This window comes from Stenella coeruleoalba (genome assembly GCF_951394435.1).
Source record: "Stenella coeruleoalba genome assembly, chromosome: X".
Taxonomy (NCBI): domain Eukaryota; kingdom Metazoa; phylum Chordata; class Mammalia; order Artiodactyla; family Delphinidae; genus Stenella; species Stenella coeruleoalba.
This window is the reverse complement of record NC_137152.1, coordinates 41,334,857-41,358,780: the sequence shown is the minus strand read 5'-3', so window position 1 is coordinate 41,358,780 and position 23,924 is coordinate 41,334,857. Positions and strand designations below refer to the sequence as shown.

General features: G+C 43.5%; 1 protein-coding gene and 1 pseudogene across 4 annotated transcripts in view; one reads left to right on the top strand and one right to left on the bottom strand.

Moving 5' to 3' along the window:
* Window positions 1-19,869: 19,869 nt before the first annotated feature.
* LOC307180569 (small ribosomal subunit protein uS2-like) lies at window positions 19,870-20,649 on the bottom strand (annotated as a pseudogene). Its single transcript has one exon. The product of its transcript is annotated as a small ribosomal subunit protein uS2-like (transcript).
* Window positions 20,650-21,897: 1,248 nt separating this feature from the next.
* IQSEC2 (IQ motif and Sec7 domain ArfGEF 2) overlaps window positions 21,898-23,924 on the top strand; it is a 74,953-nt gene continuing 72,926 nt past the window's right edge. For all 3 annotated transcript variants that reach the window (XM_079909898.1, XM_079909897.1, XM_079909900.1), the window contains exon 1: window positions 21,898-22,825. In XM_079909898.1, coding sequence (XP_079766024.1) covers window positions 22,119-22,825 — 707 coding nt within the window. In that variant the 5' untranslated portion in view covers window positions 21,898-22,118. The remainder of the gene's footprint in view (window positions 22,826-23,924) is intronic.

Sequence of the window (23,924 nt, the reverse complement as noted above, 5' to 3'; positions counted from 1 at the left end):
GCCTGCCAATGCAGGGGACACGGGTTCGAGCCCTGGTCCAGGAGGATCCCACGTGCTGCAGAGCCTGTGCGCCACAACTGCTGAGCCTGCATTCTAGAGCCCACGAGCCAAAGCTACTGAGCTCACGTGCCACAACTACTGAAGCCCATACGCCTAGAGCCTGTGCCCCGCAACAAGAGAAGCCACTGCAATGAGAAGCCCACACACCCCAATGAAGAGTAGCCCCCTCTCACCACAACTAGAGAAAGCCCGTGCACAGCAACGAAGACCCAATGCAGCCAAAAATAAATGATAATAAATTAAATAAATATTTTTAAGAATCTTTTTTTAAAAAAGTGAAAAGATAACCTACAGAATAGGAGAAAATATTTGCAAATCATACATCTGATAAGGGACTTGTATCTAGAATATATAAAGAATTTCTACAACTCAACAACAAAAAGATAAACAACACAATTGAAAAACGGGCAAAGGACGTGAGTAGAAATTTCTCCAAAGAAGATATACAAATGACCATGAAGCTCATGGGAAAAAATTCACAATATCAATCATCAGGGAAATGCAAATCAAAACCACAATGAGATACCACTTCACACCCACTAGGATGGCTCTAATAAAATAAAGGAGAATAAGTGCTGGCAAGGATTTAGAGAAATTGGAACTTTTGTACATTGCTGATGGTAATGTAAAATGGTGTAGCCACTGTGGAAATCAGTTTGGCACTTTTTCTAAAAGATAAACATAGAATTTCCACATGACCCAGCAGTTCCACTCTTAGGTATATACCCAGAAAAATTGAAAAAATGTATTCAAACAAATATTTGTACATGAATGTTCATAACAGTACTATTCACAATAGCTGAAAGGTGGAAACAACCCAGATGTTCATCAACTGATGAATGGATAAACAAAGTGGTGGTATACCCATATGATGGAATACTATTTAGCCATAAAAAGGAATGAAGTACTGATACATGCTACAATGTGGATGAACCTTGAAAAATTATGCTAAGTGAAAGAAGCCAAACACAATAGACCACATATTGTATGATTCCACTTACATGAAATGTCCAGAAAAGGTAAATTCTTATAGAAAGTGGATTGTTTGTTTCCAGGGGCTGGGCAGAAAGAGGGAATGGGGAGTGACTGGCTAATGGGTACAGGGTTTCCATTTGGGGGTGATGAAAATATTGTGTAACTAGATAAAAGTGGTAGTTGCACAACACTATCTATGTATTTTCACTGAACTGTACACTTTAAAATGCTTACTTTTCTGTTTGGTGCATTTTACCTTTATTCATTTATTTTATTATTATTTTTAAAATAAATTTATTTATTTATTTGGCTATGTTTGGTCTTAGTTGCTGTGCTCGGGCTCTCTCTAGTTGTGGTGAGTGGGGTCTACTCTTCGTTGCGGTGCATGGGCCTCTCATTGTGGTGGCCTCTCCTGTTGCAGAGCACAGGCTCTAGGTGCACAGGCTTCAGTAGTTGTGACTCGTGGGCTGTAGAGTGCAGGCTCAGTAGTTGTGGTGCATGGGCCTAGTTGCTCCACTGCATGTGGAATCTTCCTGGACCAGGGCTCAAACATCTGTCCCCTGTATTGGCAGGCAGATTCCCAACCACTGTACCACCAGGGAAGTCCTTTACCTCTATTTTAAAAATACTTGCCTCCATTTCTTAAAAAGTTAAACATAAATTTACCATGTGACCCAGAAACTCTACTCCTAGGTATCTACCTAAGAGAAATGAAAACATATATCTGCATTAAAAATTGTACTTGGACAAAAAAAAAAAAAATTGTACTTGGATATTCATAGCATTATTTATAATAACCAAAAGGTGTAAACAACCCAAATGTTTACCAGCTGGTGAATGCATGAATAAAATGTGATATATCCATACCATTTGGCAATAAAAAGCAATAGAGTATTGATACATGCTACTCCAGGTATGAATTTTAAAAACATTTTGCTTAATGAAAGAAGTCAGACACACCCCAAACCGCACATATTATGAGTCAATTTATATGAAATTTCCAAAAGTTGCAAATCTATAGAGACAGAAAGTAGATTAGTGGTTGCCTGGGGCTGGGGGTGGGGATGGGGAGTGACTATAAATGAGCACAAGGGATCTTTCTGGAGAGATAGAAATGTTCGAAAAGTGGACTGTGGTGATAGTAGTACAATTCTGTAAATATGCTAAAATTAATTGAATTGTATAATTAAAGCAGGTGAATTTTATGCTATGTAACTATACCCCAATAAAGCTGTTTTTTTTTTAAGAACAACACAGGAACATTCTATCCAACAGAATTGGAATACACATTCTTCTCAAGTGCACATAGAAGATTTTCCAGGATAGGTCATATGTTAGGCCACAGAAAAGTCTTAATAAATTTAAGATGACTGAAATCATATCAAGCATCTTTTCCAACCACAATAATATGAAACTAGAAATCAATTACAAGAAGAAAACTGGAAAATTCACAAATATATGGAGATTAAACAACATGCTACTGAACAACCGATGACTCAAAGAAGGAATTAAAAGAGAAATAAATATCTTGAGACAAATAAAATGCAAATACAGCACATTATAATTTAAGGGATGCAGCAGTTCTAAGAAGGAAGTTCATAATGATAAACATTTACATTAGGAAAGAAGATCTTAAATTTAAAAAATATAACTTTACACCTCAAGGAACTAGAAAAAGAAGAACAAACTAAGTCCAAAGTTAGTAGAAGGAAGGAAATAAAGATCAGAGTGGAAATAAATGAAATAGAAACAAAAAAGAAAATAGAAAAGATCAATGAAACTAAGAGCCATTTTTTAAAAGATAAACAAAATAGACAAAACTTTAGCTAGACTTACCAAGAAAAAGAGAGAGAAGACCCAAATAAATAAAATTAGAAATGAAAGAGGAGTTATTACTGCTAATACCACAGACACACATAGGACCCTAATAGACTACTATGAACAATTACATTCCAACAAATTGGGCAACCTAGAAGAAACGGATAAATTCCTAGAAACATACAACTTACCAAGACTGAATCATGAAGAAATAGAAAAAATTACCAATAAGGGGATTTAATCAGTAATCAAAAACCTTCCAACAAAGAAAGGCCCCAGGCCAGATGGCTTCACTGGTGAATTCTACCAAACATTTAAAGAAGAATAAATGCCAATCCTTCTCAAACTCTTCCAAAAAATAGGAGGAAACACTTCCAATCTCATTTTATGAGGCCAGCATTACCCTGATACCAAAACCAGATAAAGGCACTAGAAAAAAAGAAAATTATAGGTCAATATCCTGAATTCAACACCACACTAAAAGGATAATACAACATGATTGAGTGGGATTTATTCCAGGGATGCAAGGATGGTTAAACATCTAGAAACCAATCAGTGTGATATACCACATTAACAAAATGAAGGATATAAATCATGTGATCATCCTAATAGATGCAGAAAAAGCATTTGACAAAATTCAACATCCATTCATAAATAAAAACTTTCAACAAACTAGGTGTAGCGAGAATGTACTCAACATAATAAAGGTCATATATGGCAAGCTCACAGATAACATTATACTCAATGGTGAAAAGCTGAAAACTTTTCCTCTAGGATCAGGAACAAGACAAGGATGCCCACTTTCACCACTTTTATTCAACATAGTACTAGAAGTTGTAGCCAGAGAAATTAGGCAGGAAAAAGAAATAAAAGGCATCTATATTGGAAAGGAAGAAGTAAAACTGCCTCTATTTGCAGATGACATATGTATAGAAAACCCTGAAGACTCCACAAAAACAAACAAACAAACAAACAAACTGTTAGAACTAATCAACAAATTCAGTAAAGTTTCAGGATACAAAATCAATATACAAAAGTCGTCTGCATTTCTATACACCAACAATGAAGTATCAGAAAGAGAAATTAAGAAAACAATTCTATTTACAATTGCATCAAAAAGAATAAAATACCTAGGAATAAATTTAACCAAGGAAATGAAAGATCTGTACCTTGAAAACTATAAGACATTGATGAAAGAAATAGAAGACACATAAAAAATGGAAAGATCCTCCATGCTCATAGATTAGAAGAATTAATATTATTAAAAAGGTCATACTACCCAAAGCAATGTACAGATTCAATGCAGTCCTCATCAAAATTCCAATAAATCTTTTTTTCACAGAAACAAAACAAACAATCCTAAAATTTGTTGGAACTACAAAAGACCCTAAGTAGCCAAAGCAATCTTGAGAAAGAAGGACAAAGCTGGAAGCATCACACTTCCTAATTGTAAACTATATTACAAAGCTATAGTAATCAAAACAGCATGCTATTAGACCCTAAAAGTTCAGTCATTATGTTGTACACCTTTAACTTATACAGTGCTGTATGTCAATTATATCTCAATTAAACTGGAAGAAAAACAGTATGTTATTGGCATGAAAACAGACACATTGATCAATTGAAGAGAACAGAGAACACAGAAATAAACCCATGCATATATTGGTCAAGTAATTTGTGACAAAGGAGCCAAGAATACACAATGGGGAAAGAGTAATCTCTTCAGTATATGGTGCTGACAAAACAGGATAGACACATGCAAAAGAATGAAACTGGACCCCTGTCTTACAACATACACAAGAATCAACTAAAAACGGATTAACAACTTGAATATTAGACCTGAAACCATAAAACTCCTAGAAGAAAACATAGGGGGTAAGCTCCTTGATGTTGGTCTTGGCAATGAGTTTTTTGGATTTGATACTAAAAGCAAAGGCAACAAAAGCAAAAATAAGCAAGTGGAACTAAAAACTTCTGCACAGCAAAGGAAACCATCAACAGAGTGAAAAGGCAACCTACAGAATGGGAGAAAATATTTGCAAATCATATATCTGATAAGGGTTAATATTTAAAATACATAAAGAACTCATGCAACTCTGTAGCAAAAATCCCAAACAAAATGGGCAGAGGAACTGAATAGACATTTTCTCAAAGAAGACATACAAATGGTCAACAGGTACATGAAAGGTGCTCAGCATCACTAATCATCAGGAAAAGCACATCAAAACCACAGTGAGATATAACTTCACACCTGTTAGAATGGCTATCATCAAAAAGACAAGTGATAACAAATGTCAGCGAAGATATGGAGAAAAGGGGACCCTTTTGCACTGTTGGTGGGACTGTAAATTGAGCAGCCACCATGGAAAACAGTGTGTAGCTTCCTCAAAAAATTAAAACTAGAACTACTCTATGATCCAGCAATTCCACATCTGGGTATATATCCAAAGGAAATGAGAACAGGATCTCAAAGAGATATCTGCACTCCCATGTTCACTGCAGCATTTTTCATAATGGCCAGGATATGGAGACAACTTAAGGGTCCATCAATGAATGAAAAAAATGTGATACACACACACACTCACACTGGAATATTATTCAGCCATGAGAAAGAAGGAAATCCTGCCATTTGCGACAACATGGATGGAACTTGAGGGCATTATGTTAAGTGAAATAAGCCATACAGGGAAAGACAAATATTGCATGGTATCACTTACATGTGGAATCTTAAAAAAAAAAAAAGTTAAACTCATAGAAACAGACAGTAGAAAAGTGGTTGCCAAAGGCTGGGGGGGTGGGGGGTGAATGAGGAGAGGTTGGTAAAAGGGTAGAAACTTTCAGCTATATGATGAAGGTCTGAGGATCTAATGTCTAACATGATGACTAGAGTTGATAACACTGTATTGTATAATTGAAATTGGCTAAGAGAGTAGAACTTAAATGTTCTCACCACACACACACAAAAAGATAACAACAACACTGCCTCAGCACACCTCATCATTCTCTAGCTTCTGCAGTGTATCTCTATCACTGTCATGGGCGAACAGCTTGAGAACATTATTTGCACTCCTGTCCATACTTCCTGTTCACTGTTTTCATTTTTATCTTTTTTTCCTCTAATCACCTCTTAACCCATTGCATTTTGTCTTCCACTCCTTCCTTCTTAGCCCGTTGTAATTTTCCATCCACCCCCACCACTCCATGTTCTCTACAAGACTCCCAGTGATCTTGTTGCTAAATTAGTGGTTGGTTTTCAGACTTTGTTTTGTGTACTATTTGGCATGTTAACCATTCCTTCCATTTTGGAAGATGATTTGCCCTTGGTTTCTGTGACACCACACTCTCCTGGTTCTACTCTTTACTCTGTGTCAGTGAATTGCTCCATCATCCATCCAGCCACCTCAGTCATAAATCCAGACTTCCTCTCTGACTCACTCTGTTAACTACCACATGAAATCCACTCACTAATCATGCTGATTTTTACCTCCTAAATATTCTATTGTTCAGAATTCTATCAAGAGTTCGTGGACCCTGGAAGGTTTCAAAGGATCCACGCACATGCTGAATTGCAGGCAAAATTTGGTATGATTGTGTGTATTAGCATTTTTCTAGGGAGAGTGTACAAGCCGTAGCTTTCATTATATTCTTACACAGGCCTGTGACTCAACAAAAAAGTTAAACACCATTGCTCTAAATCCATCCATTTATTTTCATCCCCCCCACCCCGCCCACTCTGACCACATGCAGTCACTACAAAGACCTACTTCTCCATATAACAGTCTCTCTGCTCTCTTAGGGCCACAAATAAGAAGGGGCTATTGCGGAGGACATGGACTGAGGCTAGCAGGGCTGGGTGCATTCTGCCTCAGGGGCCTCCTGTGTGCCATAAAGGCCTGCTCCTCTCTCCCCTTTCTGCCAACAGACCATTTATTTTTTCTCTTTTCCTTTCCCTCCCATCTCTTCTTCAATTTCTCCTTTTCTCTTTTCCTCATTCTCCTTTTCTTCCTCTTTCTCTTCCCCACCTTCTCCCTCTTGCTTCATTAACACATTAATTATAGGGTAATCGGACTTTGACCACAGAGCTTGAAGCCTCTTAGAATAAAGACTAGATGCAGGACTTCCCTGGTGGTGCAGTGGTTAAGAATCTGCCTGCCAATGCAGGAGACATGGGTTCGAGCCCTGGTCTGGGAAGATCCCACATGCCACGGAGCAACTAAGCCCGTGCGCCACAACTACTGAACCTGCACTCTAGAGCCCGTGAGCCACAACTACTGAAGCCTCCGTGCCTAGAACCCGTGCTCTGCAACAAGAGAAGCCACCGCAATGAAAAGCCCGCCACCACAACAAAGAGTAGCCCCCCCTCACTGCAACTAGAGAAAGCCCACACGTAGCAACAAGACCCAACACAGCCAAAAATAAATAAATAAATAAATAAATAAATAAAAAGACTAGTTGCAGCATTCACCTTGCTCATTGGCTCTTACTTGCAGAGTCCCCAGCATACCCTCCAAAGAAGAGGAAAGGGGAGTGTGGGGGGGAGCTGAGATTGGAGGTACGGGGTCAATAACTAGGGAGACCCCAGCCCCAAGTATAACTGTAGTGGGTTAGGAGAAATACGTGGGTCAGGTCAAGGAATCATCGACCTTACAGCTTTTTATTAAAACAAAGTTTGGAAGAAATATTTAAAGATATCTAACCCAATCTTCCTCCCATCGTGTCCTTCTTGATTCCTTTCTTTTCTTCACCCCATCCCTCCATCAACAAGTTTTTTAGCTTTACCTTAAAATTTATTCCATTCCACTGTCTTGTGTACTGTAGCTTCTGGCACTGTAGTTATCTTGAAATTGGGTAGTGTCAATTCTCCAACTTTGTTCTTCTTCAGTATTGTTTTGGTTGCACTAGGTCTTTTGCTTTTCCATATGAACCTTAGAATCACTTTGTCTATATCTATGAAATAGTTTAGCAGGGTTTTGACCAAAATTATGTTGAATCTATAGATCAAGTTGGGAAGAACTGATATTTTAAAAATATTGATACTTCCTATCCATGAACATGGAATATCTCTTCATTTATTTAGATCTTCTTTGATTCCTTTCATTAGTGTTTTGTAGTTTTCCACATTCAGATACTATACATATTTTATTATATTTATACCTATTTCATTGTTTTGCAGCTACTGTTAAGTAGTACCATTTTCCTAAAATTTCAAATTCTAATTTTTACTACTGACATATAGGAAAGAAATTAATGTTTGTGCACTGACCTTGTATTCTGTACCCTTGCTATCTATATACACCCTCATTAGCTCCAGAAGCGTTTTTGTTTTTTTTTTTTTTGGTAGATTGTTTGGGATTTTCCACAAGCCCCAAAATTTTCATAAATTGTATTTTTCATTTTCATTTAACTCAAAATATTTAAAAATTTCTCTTGAGACTTCTTCTTTGACTTATATGTTATTTAGAAATATATTGTTTAATTTCTAAACATTTGGGGATTTCCTGGAAATTTTCCTGTTACTGATTTCTAGTTTAATTCCATTGTGGTCTGAGAGCATACTTTGTATGATTTCTATTCTTTTAAATTTGTTAAAATGTGTTTTATGGCCCAGAATATGGACTATCTTGGTGAGCATTCATTGCAAGCTTGAGAAGAATGTACATTCTGCTGTTGTTGGAAAGAGTAGTCTATAAGTGCCAGTGAGATCAAGTTGATTGATAGTGCTGTAGAACTACCATATGACCCAGCAATCCCACTACTGGGCATATACCCTGAGAAAACCATAATTTAAAAAGAGTCATGTACCAAAATGTTCATTGCAGCTCTATTTACAATAGCCCGGAGATGGAAACAACCTAAGTGCCCATCATCGGATGAATGGATAAAGAAGATGTGGCACATATATACAATGGAATATTACTCAGCCATAAAAAGAAACGAAATTGAGCTATTTGTAATGAGGTGGATAGACCTAGAGTCTGTCATACAGAGTGAGGTAAGTCAGAAAGAGAAAGACAAATACCGTATGCTAACACTTATATATGGAATTTAAGAAAAAAAAATGTCATGAAGAACCTAGGGGTAAGACAGGAATAAAGACACAGACCTACTGGAGAACGAACTTGAGGATATGGGGAGGGGGAAGGGTGAGCTGTGACAAAGCAAGAGAGAGGCATGGACATATATACACTACCAAACGTAAGGTAGATAGCTAGTGGGAAGCAGCCGCATAGCACAGGAATATCAGCTCAGTGCTTTGTGACCGCCTGGAGGGGTGGGATAGGGAGGGTGGGAGGGAGGAAGATGCAAGAGGGAAGAGATATGGGAACATATGTATATGTATAACTGATTCACTTTGTTATAAAGCAGAAACTAACACACCATTGTAAAGCAATTACACCCCAATAAAGATGTTAAAAAAAAAAACAGATCCAAAATCTTTCCACTTATCTTTCTCCATAATCACTATCCTAGCCCAAGCTATCATGGTCTCTTGCTTAGACCTCCTAACTGGTCTCATCTTTAGCCTCCTAACTGTTCTACCTGTTTCCAGTTTTGCCCCCACTATAATCCATTCTCCACACATCAGACAGAATGATCATAGACATGTCAATCCCAGCTCAAAACCATCTAATGGCTTGTCACAGTACTTGAAATAAACACCTTCCCATGGCTGACATGGTCCTACACAGGCTTGCTCCAGAATTTCTCTCCTGCCTCATTTAGTACCAGTCTCTCCTTTTGCTCTCTTTAGTCAGACTTCTTCCTGAAATCCCTTGAATACACCAAGCTCATTCCCACTCTAGGGCTTTTGCCCTTGTGTTTCACCCTGCCTGGGATGCCATGCCTCTGGATCTTCCTGAAATGATTGCCTTCTTGTCATTCAATCTCACTTCAACTGTCACCTCCTCGGAGAGACCTTCCCTGACTACTCTATTTAATCTTGTAGTCTGTAAGTGACAATGTGATCAAGTTGATTGATAGTGCTGTTCAGGTAAAAATATATCCCAAATCTGCCCAGAGACCTTTCCTGACTATTCTATTTAATCTTGTTCCCCAGCCCTACCCAGTCACACTACCTTTGCACATTATTTTCATTTGTTTTCAAAGCACTTTTACTTTCTGAAATGATCCTGTTCCTGTATTTGTTGGTTGTTTGTATCTGTCATCCTTTCTCTAAAATGTGACCACCAGGAGAGCAGGGACCCTCTTCATCACCGAACTGTCAGCATCTAGAACAGAGTCTGGCACCTAAATATTTATTGAATGGCTGCACTTCTGTTTGAACATTTCCAGTGACTTGGAGCTGACTACTTTGATCCATAAAGCAGCCGATGGCTCTTTGGATGGTTTTCTGTGTTAGAAATTTCATCTTTCTCTTGAGCTAAGCACTGCATTCTTGACCATATAAACAGATTAGAAGAGAAAAAAAAACATATGATCATTACGAAAGATGCTGAGAAGGCTTTGATAAAATTTAACACCAGTTAGTGACAAAAAAAGTTCTAAGCATATTAGGTATAAGAAGGAACTTTCTTAAACCGAAAAAAAGTATCCTCCAAAATCCTACAGCAAACATATATAATGGTTAAACACTGAAACTTTTCCCTTTAAGATAAGTAAGAAGACAGGGATGCCCATTGTCAACCCTTTTGTTCAGCATTGAATTGGAGATCCTGCACAGTAAGGGAAGGAAGTGAAATAACAGGAATAAGGATTTGGAAGGAAGAAACAAAACTGTCATTTAAATCTACTTTCTCATAGCTTTCACCCGCTGGTTCTCTTTCGGTTTCCTGGAGGCCCACAGACCAAAGTTGTCCCTTCTTCTTCATGACAGCCCAGGTCTTCTTCCATCTCTGGGTCTCAGTCACCTCACCTAGAAAATGAAGGGTTGGACAATGTTATCCAAAAAGGTCCTTGTGGTTCCATCTTTCCATAATTCTTTGAGCCCATATCATCTCTCCTGCAGGCTAAGCATCTCTGTTTTCCTCAATAGTTCCTAATAGTGATGATTTCCAGAGCTCTCCTTTCCTATCAGCACATCCATTTTTTAAAAATATATGGTTCCCAGAACTGGGGCAGAAGGTGAAGAAAGGGTAGGACACGAAAAGATTGGAGTAGAGGGAGTTGGTTAGACTGCAGACAGAATGTAGAAATGAAATGGTAGAGAGAGGCAGCAGAAGGAACGGGTTGGCAGGAGGCAGGGGACAGCATCTGTGGAAAAAGTTGCCTGGTGAGGGAGAGCTCCTTGACTTCTTTCCCTGGGATGAGAAGAGGGTCCCCTGCATGGTTTGGGAGAACAGTGATGGGAACTGAGTTTGTAGTTGGCCACAAGCATTTGGTGGCTCTATCAGTCCTTCCTTCCAGCTCTTCTACGCTGGGCTCCAAGACCCTCTCTCCCCATAGCTGGGCGGAGGGAGGGGATTGACACAAGCCAGCTCAGGGTGGGAAGGGAGACTGCACAGAGCCAGGTCCCTGTCCAGGAGGCAGGAGCAGCCGCCACAGTGGGAGGGAGCAGCAAGCCAACAGCTGAGTGAGACAAGGCCTGGGTTATTTTTTTTCCAGTTTGTTGGCATGTGGGTGGATTTTTCTCCTTTTTTCTTCTCTCCTGCTCTCTGCCGTTTCCACAGAGATGTGGGAGTTTGCAAATTTGTCTCAGTGGAGGGGAGAGGCAAGAGCCGATTTGGGGGTCCTTGTCAGGGACCAGGGGAGCAGAGAAGGACACTGCAATTCTGGTAACAAGAAAACTAGGGCCCATTCCCTGATAGTATCACTAGGGCGAGGAAGGCTCTCACTCTCTTCTTTCCTTTTGAGGCTGCAGGGACGCCTTCTCACCTCTGTTCAACTCTTAGCTCTCAAATTCATCCCACCTGGTGATTGCAAAAGGTTTTCTCTGCTTCTTTCCTTGCTCTGCAATGCCAAATGCCCTTTCCTCAGGGCCCTGGACAAACTATGGGCACCCGTGAGACTCTTCTACCCAGAGGCTGCTCTCCTCTCCAGTATGGCCAGGGGCTGGGGGTGGGGAGCTGAGGAGCTTTTCTTTTTTCTAGTTATACATTTAAAGGATTAAAAAAAAAAAAAAGTACTTATAGCACATGCTAAGTGCCAAATGAGTGTTTCAGGCTTTCAGAGGGGGAAGCTTTCTGAAAGAATTAAGGGGTGAGTAATTTACAGAAGTCTTCCTGGAGGATGTGGGACAGAGACAAACTGATAAAGTAGGTGAGGACATGCCAGGCAGAGGCCAAGAGCGCGGAGTTGTGGGTCTGGACACTTAGATGCTGATCCCAGTTCTGCCATTTTGTAATGTGATGTTGAAAAAGGAAGTTACTTCCTTTCTCTTGGGCCGTCTTTCCTCATCTGGAAAATAAGCAGAATCTCTAAAGCGCTACAGATTTGTGGAGCCTGAATCCTGGCCTTGGGCGGGGAGGGGCGGCGGTTATGAGCCATCTAATGAGATCATGTGTATCCAGAGTGTGTTGAACACCATCAAGGGATTAGATGACCAACTGTACCATTTTGCCTGGGACTCAGAGGTTCCCTGGGAAGCAGAACTTCAGCGCTGAAACGATCCTGGGCAAACTGGTATAGTTGGTCACCTCAGCAAGGCCCACATCCCCTACTTGTTATTATCACTATCATTATTGTTATCATTACCATTATTATTACCACTAGAGGGCAACACACTCTTATGCCTGGGAGTAGGTCTAACCACCCCCACCAAAGAAAAGGTACGGAAGTGTCCCCTCATTCCAGGACCAACCAATCCTCTCAGGCTTTCTCTTGTAGAGAACACTGAGGAACAGAAAGATCTGTGGACCTTGAATTCCAGGAGCTTCCTTTTGGCCTTGCCAGCCCCACGTGGTCTGACTTTGCCAACTGCGTCCAAACCCCAACCAGCAGCCAGTTGCCTACTCTGTCTCACTGTGGCAGAACTACCCTGCTTCTCAGGGTACTGGTGACATAGGAGATGCTGGCACATAGTGTTGGCTTGTCTGAACACAACAGGAACATTCACAAGGCTTTGCTGCTTGCATGCTTTTTAAAAAAATACATCTTTATTGGAGTATAATTGCTTTACATTGTGTTAGTTTCTGCTGTACAACAAAGTGAATCAGCTATACGTATATCACCATATCCCCTCCCTCTTGAGCCTCCCTCCCACCCTCCCTATCCCACCCCTCTAGGTGGTCACAAAGCACTGAGCTGATCTCCCTGTGCTATGCTTGCATGCTTTGACTACCTGGCAGTATATGCATTCCACCAGGCCAGCTCCATTGATACAGGAGCTGGCTTTCTCCTTCCTAAAGAATTGATTTGTGGGACTTCCCTGGTGGTCCAGTGGTTAAGACTCTGTGCTCCCAATGCAGGGGGCCCAGGTTTGATCTCTGGTCAAGGAACTAGATCCTGCATGCTGCAACTAAAAATCCGCATGCTGCAACTAAGACCCGGTGCAGCCAAATAATAAATATTTTAAAAATAAAGAAAGAAAGAATTGATTACTGTATTACCTTATAGCTGTCATCACATCAAATTGTAGTTGTAATTTATCTATCTATATACTCCATTAGATTGTTGATTCATGCATTCAACAAACATGGATTGCTTACTGCTTACCTACCATGTCCCAGGCTTTTTGCCAGACTCGTGGTACAGTGGGGGGCAAAACAGACGGAATATCTGCCCTTGTAGAGCTAATAGTCTAGTGAGGGAGGTAGGAGGGAAGCAAACAAAGAACCACACAAATCAATGTGTAATTACACACTTGCTAAGTTCAAGGAAGGAGGACTCACCAAAAGCATATATCAGAGGGATCTGCCTCATCTGGGAGTGAGAGAAGGCGCTGCTGATGAACTGACATTTGAACTGAGATCTGAAGAATGAATAAGCGGTAAGTAGGCAAAGGCAGCAGAAAAGAGCTTTCTATGCCAAAAGAACAGCAGGTGTGCAGGGCCTGAGAGGGGAAGAGCCCAGCTCCCAGGAGGAGCCGTTTGCTTCTTCAGGGCACAACCTGCCTCTTGTTCATCTTTTGCTATAGCTCCAGGCCTGGCATACAGAGATGCCAAATAAATGCCCGGGGACTTGAATTGGATGAAATTTGGTCATGGAAATCATCATAGGTTGGAGGTCTAAAGACCTAACTTCTGGTTCCATCCCTTCTGGGTAATTCGATTTTCCAACTGCTTACTGTGCACACATCATGTGCAAGGACCTGGGGCCAGGCTGGGCTGGGGGATTGAAAGGTAAACAAAGTGGTCTCTGCCCTTCAGCAGCACAGGGTCAGGTGAAGTGGCTGACAGGCAGACAGGCTCCTTCCACTCTCTGGCCCTCTTTCTCTTTGGTTCTAAAATGAAAGATTGGGGTTCCAAAATTCCTAAGGCCCCTTCTATCTCTAACAGTCTTGACCCGCTCTTCCTTGAATACCAGCTGGTTAGATGGCAGTGGGAACAGTGGAGCGATGCTTCCATTTCTCCTGCCTTATAGGCGTCACATAGAATAGGACTGGGGAAATATAGACTTGAGTTCTGTTTATGGACCATTCTCCCTTTTACAAGGGTCTCAGGAGCAGTTAGGGTTTGCTGCTTTTGGGGAGAATGTTTCAGAATTCCATGAACCTTTGTTTCTTTCTTTCCTCTCTCCTCTCCCCACCTGCCCCCTCCCCCCCAGTCTTCTTTTCTACATCTAGAACTGTGTTCATATATCAGGGCTGCAAAGGGCCTTTAACATCAGCTTATCTAACCCCTCTATCCAGTGTTTACATTCCCTAGGCAATAGACCCTCCAAGTGAATCCATCTGGCCACTATTTGAAGACCTCCTTTTGATGGTGAACTCACCCTCTTCACTAGGCTTCGCCTATGAGATGTTTCTTCCCTCTGGGAGTCTCCCTGTAATTTTCACCCATTGCTTCTGGCTATGCCCTTTGGAGCTAAGCAGAATAATTCCACTACATTGCCCCCACTGACAGCCTATTGGATATTTGAAGCCAGGAATCATGTCTTCATAAGCGTGCTCTCCTCTAGGCCTAATATCCTCTGTTCCTTCAAATGTTCTTCACTGGTTCAAATCCCCTTAGCATCTGTAATATAGTTTAGTTTATGTAAGATTTATATCCCACCTACTTTAAAGAGGATATTAGGCAACTCATCAGTTACAACATGAAAGAAAGACAATTAGGGATAAAAATGTGGAAGAAAACAGACCAGAGACCATGTAAAGGAAGCACAAATAGATGTTGCCAGGTACCTAAAATGAACTGGATTATAATTGGACTCTGAATTTGGCTCGAAGTTTTATGGCAGCTAGGACAAAATTGGAAATGCATTGGGTTACGTGGTTTTATGTTCTGACAGACTTGAGCTTACAAATCATCTTCAGAGAGAAAATTTTCCTTAAACGAAACCCAGACTGGCCTATTAGGATTGCTTTCTGTGAGACTGTTCAAAGGCTGACTGGTACTTTACATACATCTTGCCCCTTCCCCCACTAGGGGGAAAGGGGCTGGAAGGATAATTAATTAATTAGCAAAATGCTGTCTCAGTTTTAAGCACCGCTATCTCTTTAGGGATCCCCACAGGGATGAGCCTTCTTTTTTTGTTCCTTTTTCCTTCTATGTGCCTTACAGATGGTCACTTTCTTACCATTCTTCTCTTTACAGTCTTTGATCTTAAGACTCTTTGGAATACCGGACCTCAGGAAATAGCCCAAGTAAGGAGTTATAGCCTAGTGGTCACACAGCAATTATGTGCAAATCATTTCTCTCTGGTCCTCAGTGTTCTCATCTGAAAAATGAGTTCATCTCTAAGCACTCTAAGCTTCAGGTCGGATATTCTGGACTGTAAAGTCTTTGAGGGAAAAGACTGATGATTTTTTAAAAAAATTTTATTTTCCCATCTTGTGTCTGGCAGCTAACAGTATAGGAGAAGATCTGCTTGTGGTAGAGCTGTGAGAATCCAATAGGAAAAACCAATTTGAACAGATGCCGCCTTCAAATCTGAGGAAAATATTTCATGGCTCTCATCATCATGATGAGTTCTTGTTGACTGGATACTGGCAGCAGTGAGATGTGGTTTTCAGGGTTCTTTCCTGCTTTAGCTCTGCATTCCTTGGCAAAGCTGGCCCTGGGGTAAGGGGAATTGCAACAATCACACGAGGGACCAAGGCTTCTGGGAAACGACTCTGGGAGGCAGCAGGCAGGAAAAAAAGGTAGTGCCACAGTCTCTGGTGAACGACAACAATGAACCAATAAAAACCCACTTTGTAGTGTGTAATATTCGGTACACTTAATGTCCACGTCCAGGAACCCCTCCCCTCCTAGCATGTTCCTCTCCTGCTCAAAAACCTTCCATGACTTTTCATTGCCTATAACAGAAGGTCCAGATGCTCTAGTTTGGCTTTGGAGTCTTCTCCAAGCGGAATCAAGCCATGTCTTCCCATCTCCTTCTATCTCTTACAATTGCACGCACGCACGCGTGCACTTCTCCTTCTCTCTTCAAACTACGTGTGGTTCCCTAAACACACAGTTTTCCCGATTCTGTTTCTTTCCTGCCATGGCATGTGGCTCCCTTCAACAGGTGTTTCTCAGCTCTACCACTTCCACTTGTTGAAATCCTCAGCTCAGCTCAAATACCTTCACATCCATAAAGACCTCCCAGCACCCTACTCCTGGTGCCTCCACTTTTGTTCTTTGCACATTCCATTTTGTTAGTCCTGTTTGTGATTTAGGATTGTAATCTGACTAGGCTGGGAGCTCCCTTAGGGCACAGGCCATGTGTAATTCGCCCAGAGCTCTCCATCATCCTTTGCTGCTTTGTTTTTCTCCAGAGCATCTAGCACCATCTGGGTTCATTTCCTAGGACTGCCGTAACAAAGTACCACAGACTGGGTGGCTTGAAACAGCAGACATTTATTCTTTCACAGTTTTGGGGGCTAGAAGTCCGAAATTGGGCCATGCTCTCTATGAAGGCTAGAGGGAAGAATCCTTCCTTGCCTCTTCCTAGCTTCTGGTGGTTGCCAGCAATCTTTTGTGTTCCTTAGCTTGGAGACTCCAAACTCTGCCTCCATTTCACGTTGTATTCTCCCTCTCTCTCTCTCCCTGTGTGTGTGTGTGTGTGTGTGTGTGTGTGTGTGTCTATGTCCAAATTTCCCTCTTCTTTTAAGGACACCAGTCATTAGATTGGGACCCATGCCAATAGAATATGACTTCACCTTAACTTGAGTACATCTGCAAAGACCCTAATTTCCAAAATAGATCACATTCACAGGGTGGACATCAAGTCTGGGGGGATACTATTCAACCCAGTACTCCATCCAACATGTTCTACCTATTCTATTTCTTTATTGTCTCTCTCCCCCAGTAGAATGTCAGCTCTATGAGGTTAGGAACTGTTGTCTGTTTTGTTTGTTGGTATATCCTCAGTGTCTAGAATACTACTTGACACATAGTAAACACTCAATAAATATTTTGTGACTGAAACTTTATACCCATCTGCCTCCTACCTCGCAGAGAACCTGAATGAGAGAAGCAGGGACAGGGATGGGAATGCAGGTTTGCCTAGAACATAATAAATGCTCTGTAAATGTTTGCTGGATGAATAGAAGTATTTGATGGATATATTAAGTTAACACTTATGGAGCACCTATTTTGTACAGAGTATAAGGAAAGATACAGAGAAATGAGGAGGAAACATCTGAGCATCCTGGCTATGCCTCTGTGTGACGCTGGGCAAGTCATTCAACCTCTGGGTTTCACTTTCCTCATCCGTAAGGTGGAGGTAATAACATTATCTACCTCATAGGATTGTCATGCAAATTGAGTTCGTGCATGTAAAGTACTTAGCACAGTGCCTGACACATGGTAAGCACCATAGATGTGTTATTATTACTGTAGTTGCTGTTACATGCTAGACTCTGTGCAAAGTGTTTTTAAAAAGCAGCTTTATCGAGATACAATTCACATACCATAAAATTCTCCCTTTTAAAATGTACAATTCAGTGGTTTTTAATTAACAGAGTTGTGCAACCATCACCACCATCTAATTTTAGAAAATTTTCATTCTCCCTCCCCAAAACCCCATAGCAGTCACTCTTCTTTCCCCAACCCATGCCCTCGCCCCTGACAACCACTACGCTACTTTTTGTCTCTATGGATTTGCCTATTCTGGAATTTTATATAAATGGAATCATGCAATATGTGGACTTTTGTGTCTCCTTTAGCATAATTTAGCATAATGTTTTCAAGGTTCATCCATGTTTTAGCATGTATCAGTACTTCACTCCTTTCTTAAGAATTGAGGTATAGTCGATTTACAATATTATATAAGTTTCAGGTGTACAATACAGTGATTCACAATTTTTTTTTTTTTTTTTTTTTTTTTTTTTTTTTTTTTTTTTTTGCGGTACGCGGGCCTCTCACTGTTGTGGCCTCTCCCGTTGCGGAGCACAGGCTCCAGACACACAGGCTCAGCGGCCATGGCTCACGGACCCAGCCGCTCCGCGGCATGTGGGATCTTCCCAGACCTGGGCACAAACCCGTGTCCCCTGCATCGGCAGGCGGACTCTCAACCACTGTGCCACCAGGGAAGCCCGATTCACAATTTTTAAAGGTTATATTCCATTTATAGTTACTATAAAAATTGGCTATATTCCCTGTGCTGTACAATATATCCTGTAGCTTATTTATTTTATAGATAGTAGTTTGTACCTCTTAATCCTCTACCCCTCTCGTGCCCCTCCCTGCTTCCCTCTCCTCACTGGTAACCACTAATTTGTTCTCTATAACCGTAAGTCTGTTTCTGTTTTGTTGTATTCATTGCTTTGTTTTATTTTTTAGATTCCACATATAAATGATATCATCAGTATTTGTCTTTCACTGTCTGACTTATTTCACTAAGCATGATACCCTCCAAGTCCATCCATATTGTTGCAAATGGCAAAATTTCACTCTTTTTTATGGCTGAGTAGTATTCCATCTTGTACATATACCACATCTTCTTTATCCATTCATCTGTTGAAGGACACTTAGGTTGCTTCCATATCTTAGCTATTGTAAGTAATACTGCTTCAAACATTGGGGTGCATATATCTTTTCGAAGTAATGCTTTCCTTTTCTTTGGATATATACCCAGGAGTTGAATTGCTGGATCATATGGCAGTTCTATTTTTAGTTTTTTGAGGAACCTTCATAATGTTTTCCACAGTGGCTGCACAAATTTACATTCCCACCAACATTATACTAGGGTTCCCTTTTCTTTACATCCTCATCAACACTTGTTATTTGTGGTCTTTTTGATGATAGCCATTATGACAGGTGTGAGGTGACATCTCATTGTGGTTTTGATTTGCATTTCTCTGATGATTAGGGACGTTGAGCATCTTTTCATGTGCCTGTTGGCCATCTGTACATCTTCTTTGGGAAAATGTCTATTCAGGTCTTCTGCCCATTTAAAAAATTATTTTGCTTTTTTGACATTGAGTTGGATGGGCTGTTTATATGTTTTGGAACTTCATTCCTTTTTATGGCTGAACAATATTCCACTGTGTAGATATACCACATTTTGTTTACCCATTCATCAACAGATGAACATTTAATTGTTTCCACTTTTTGGCTATTATGAATAATGCTGCTATGAACATTCATGTATAAGTTTTCGTGTAAACACTTTTCATTTCCCTTGGGTATATTCCTAGGAGTGGATTCCTGGGTCATATGGTAACCCTATGTTTAACATTTTGAGAAACTTCCAAACTGTTTTCCAAAGCAACTGAACCATTTTACATTCCCACCAGCAATTGCTCCACAGGTTCACCAATACTTCTCCTTGTCTGTCCTTTTTGTTTTAGCTATCATAGTGGGTGTGAAGTGGCATCTGTATGTGTGTGTTTTAAGAAACTGATGTTTATTTTTCAACAACTTTATTTCCATTTTCTGTTTAAGAGCCTATGGAAGAACAGCTTCAAACTACCCAGTGGTCATTCCTACCCATTCAGTGGCCTGAGCATTGGGAGCAGTCTTCAATGGTGGGCTAAGTGCTCCAATTTTCAGCAGAGAACGGCTGGATAGTCACAGAGGGCACCAACATACTATCAGACCAGCCTGTGACCTCAGGTTGAGTAGCAGTAAACTCAGGAGCTGGAGCAGTCCATTCACTCTGAAATTCTTCCACGGTCACACCTTTCCAGCAGTGGCCTGTTTATCCTTTTCAATATCTTTAGGGTCTCTGTAGAAGGAGAGATCAGGCATGACCTCCAGTGGATGCTCATGGGAGATGGTGTCACATATGCATGGTACTTCCCAGGCCAGCATCCACATCAGACCCACTGAGTGGGCTCCTTTGTTGTTGCATGGGGTAGCAGCATCCACGTGGCACAGAGGAGAATCTGTGTCACACAGAGCAATGGTGGGCAGGTTAACATAAGACACCTCTGTGAGAGGCTGGTGGTCAGCGGTGGGATCGGTGACCACTGGAAGTTGTGGCTCACGGAAGGCTGCCTGGATCTTGTTAACGAAGATTCCAGGAGCGAAGCGGCCAGCAATAGGAGTGGCCCTGGTGGCAGCAGCGAACTTCAGCACAGCTTGCTGGCCAGTATTCCTGGAAGATATGACACTGACATCAGCTGGGTTTTCAGTGGCACGAGTCACCAGCAGAAGCTTCTCTTTAGATTTGTGATGTAGATACCATCACTGCCTTTTGTAGACATACTGTTCCATTTGAAGTCAAGGTTGGTGCCACCTAAGTGGGTTCCTGCTGCAAGGAATTTAAGGACATCCTCCTTCATCTCAGGATATCAAGGGCTCTGGACATTGTGAAAGATTCCCTTTAAGTTACGATGGAAAGCTCCTTGTGGTTTTGATCTGCATTCCCCTGATGGCTAATGATGTTGAGCATCTTTTCATGTGGTTAATGGTCATTTGTATATCTTTGGAGAAATATCTATTCAAGTCCTTCGGCCATTAAAAAATGGGTTGTTTTTTTGATGTTGAGCTTTTAGAGTTCTTTACATATTCAGATATATCATTTGCAAATATTTTCTTCCATTTTCTGTGTTATCTTTTCTGTGACAAATGTTTTTGCATGCTGTTTCCCAAGACCACTCCTGTGAGGTAGGTGTTATTGATAGGGAAATGGAAGTTCAGAGAGAAGATGAAATTTAAATCTAGTTCTGTCTGACTGTAAAACTCAAGCTTTCTCTTCTACCCCAACCTGCTCACAAAGATGAATGAAGACATGTTTCTGGCTTTAAGGAGCTTGGTCTGGCAGAGGACATGACACAAGAACAAAAACGAATGCGCTATAAAGCAGAGTTCTACTTGTCCCACAAGTGCCACAAAAGACGTGTGGAGGAAGCGAGCGATTCTGGCTGGGGAGACCAGGGCTGGCTTCAGTAAGGTGGCATATAAGTCTTGAAAGATGGGTACAGTTTCATTGGATGGAGGTGATGGAGTAAATGGAGGTGAGCATTTCCAAAGGAGAGCAGAAAATGGGGGTTGAATGAATGAATGGGGCTTTGATCCTAAGACTGGCTGTGATGGGGTGTCCCAGGGCTTGTTGGGGTGGGAGATCCTGGGACTGCCCATGCTGTGGACTAGAGAGAGGTCACCTGAGGTAGGAGGTCCAGGGGTTGGATGGGATGGGGAATCTGACACTTGGGATTGGCAGACCCAGGGGATGGGGAGTCTGTGTGATGCCTAGACCTGGGAGCTGCCTGGGATGGAGTTTTCTGGGAGGTCTTAGACGAGGATCTTGGGCCTGGTGGACCCAAGGGACATTGGAACGGACTGGGATGGAGGGCTTCTTTAGGCTGCATTAAGGGAAGACTCTGGGACCGGTGGAACGTGAGGGGGCTGGCCCGGGTGCCTTGGGGCGGGTCCGGCTTCGGGTGCGGGCGGCGGTGGCAGGTGGGACGCTCGGGGGCGGGCCGGGCGCGCGGGGTGGGGGCAGGGGCGGGGGGCGGGCCGGCGGTCGGGGCGGTCCCGCGCGGCCGCGCTGCGCAGTGACTCCGCAGCGGGCGGAGCGCCGTGGGCCGCGTCCTCGAGAGCCGTGGCGGTTGGCGGCGGCGGCGGCAGCGGCAGCGGCAGCCTCAGCTCCTGCTCCCCGTGCCGCCTGCCCCAGCGCTGTCTCCCGGGCCCCCCCGGGCCCCCGGGCCCTCGAGCCCGGTGCGCGCCCTCGCGTCCCGCCGGCCCCCTCCCCCGGCTGGGCCCGGGGGAGGGTGGCGCCGTGAGCGAGCGGGGACCGGGCTCTCTTGCCCCTTCCCCTGCCCCTGGGCCGCCAGGATGGAGGCGGGGTCGGGTCCCCCGGGCGGCCCGGGATCCGAGAGCCCCAACCGGGCGGTGGAGTACCTGCTGGAGCTGAACAACATCATAGAGAGCCAGCAGCAGCTGCTGGAGACCCAGCGGCGGCGCATCGAAGAGCTGGAGGGCCAGCTGGACCAGCTCACCCAGGAGAACCGCGACCTGAGAGAGGAGAGCCAGCTGCACCGCGGGGAGCTGCACCGGGACCCCCACGGCGCGCGGGATAGCCCGAGCCGCGAGAGCCAGTACCAGAACCTGCGCGAGACCCAGTTCCACCACCGCGAGCTGCGGGAGAGCCAGTTCCACCAGGCGGCCCGGGACGTGGGCTACGCGAACCGGGACGGCGCCTATCAGAACCGGGAGGCTGTGTATCGGGACAAGGAGCGGGACGCCTCCTACCCACTCCAGGACACTGCTGGTTACTCTGCCCGCGAGCGCGACGTGGCCCAGTGCCACCTGCACCACGAGAACCCAGCCCTGGGTCGCGAGCGTGGCGGGCGGGAGGCCGGGCCAGCGCACCCGGGCCGCGAGAAGGAATCCGGCTATTCGGCGGCGGTGGGCGTGGGGCCCCGTCCATCACGAGAGCGGGGCCAGCTGAGCCGTGGCGCATCCAGGAGCTCCAGCCCCGGGGCCGGCGGCGGCCACAGTACCAGTACCAGCACCAGCCCGGCCACAACCCTCCAGAGAAAGTAAGGAACGCGTGTTTGTCTTCCCTGGCTCTTCCCCGCTAGTTCCCTCTCCAACTTGTACGGCTGGTAAAGTAAGAAGCCGGTGCCTGATTCCATGTCCTTCTCTCCAGTCCCAACCTGCCGGGAGAAGCCGGGTCCCCCTCGTGCAGCCGACACCCCTTCTCTAGCTACCCCAGAGTGGGTCTGGCGTCTCTTCTTTCTCAAAACCGTGGCCAGTGAGGGCCTGGAGCAGTCATCACCCCCTCCACTTCTTCACCCCCTCGCTATATCCTTGCCAGAGGATGGCTTTTCATTTATTTATTTTATTTGGATGTGCCGGTTGGGATTTTTATTGTCTCCGACGGTGTCAGATCAGAGCCCCAAGGGAAAGAAAGGCCCCCCCCACCTCGGGTCTCCTCTGCGGGTCCTGAGCACAGGCCTGATCTGATCTCCTCTGGCGGCCTCAGCTCCATCCTTTCGCAGAGAGGCAGGTGGGGACCAGAATGGCTGCTGGAGGCTCTTATCCCTCTGAGGGGAACTGCAGCACATCCTGGTCGGGGGAGCAAAGATGGAGGCCCGACCCTTGGCTAGTTCCTCAAAGACCACCCCCTCTCCACCCTCAAGGAAAAACCACCCAATTAAAGAGCATACCAGCAAGGGAAGTCTACAGATCTTCCCTCTTGTTGGATCAGTGCCAGTTTCTGTGCTGGGGTCTGTGTGTCTGCCTATTTGGGACACCTTGGCAACATCTATTGGGTTGGTGGGGCATGGGCTGGGTCCACTTCTTCCATGCAGATACCACGGTGAGCTGGTTGGGATAAATGTCAGGCCAAGAGAGTCAAGGGCGTGCAGGCTCACAGGGCTGCCCTAAAGGCTCCCTGATTTCTCTTCTGCTGGATTGGAAAGAATACTGACCTGGGAGTTAGGAAACCCAGGTTCCCCTTCCAGCTCTGCTGCAGATTGGCTTTGTGACCTTGACTGAGTCCCTTCCTCTCTCAGGCCATCAGTTCTCCCATATCTTTTTAAAAGGCAAGGTCTGCCTTGAATGCTCTTTAAGGGCCCCTCCAGCTTAGATTTGATGGTTCTATGACTAATCCAGCCACCACTACAGAGCAAGTCT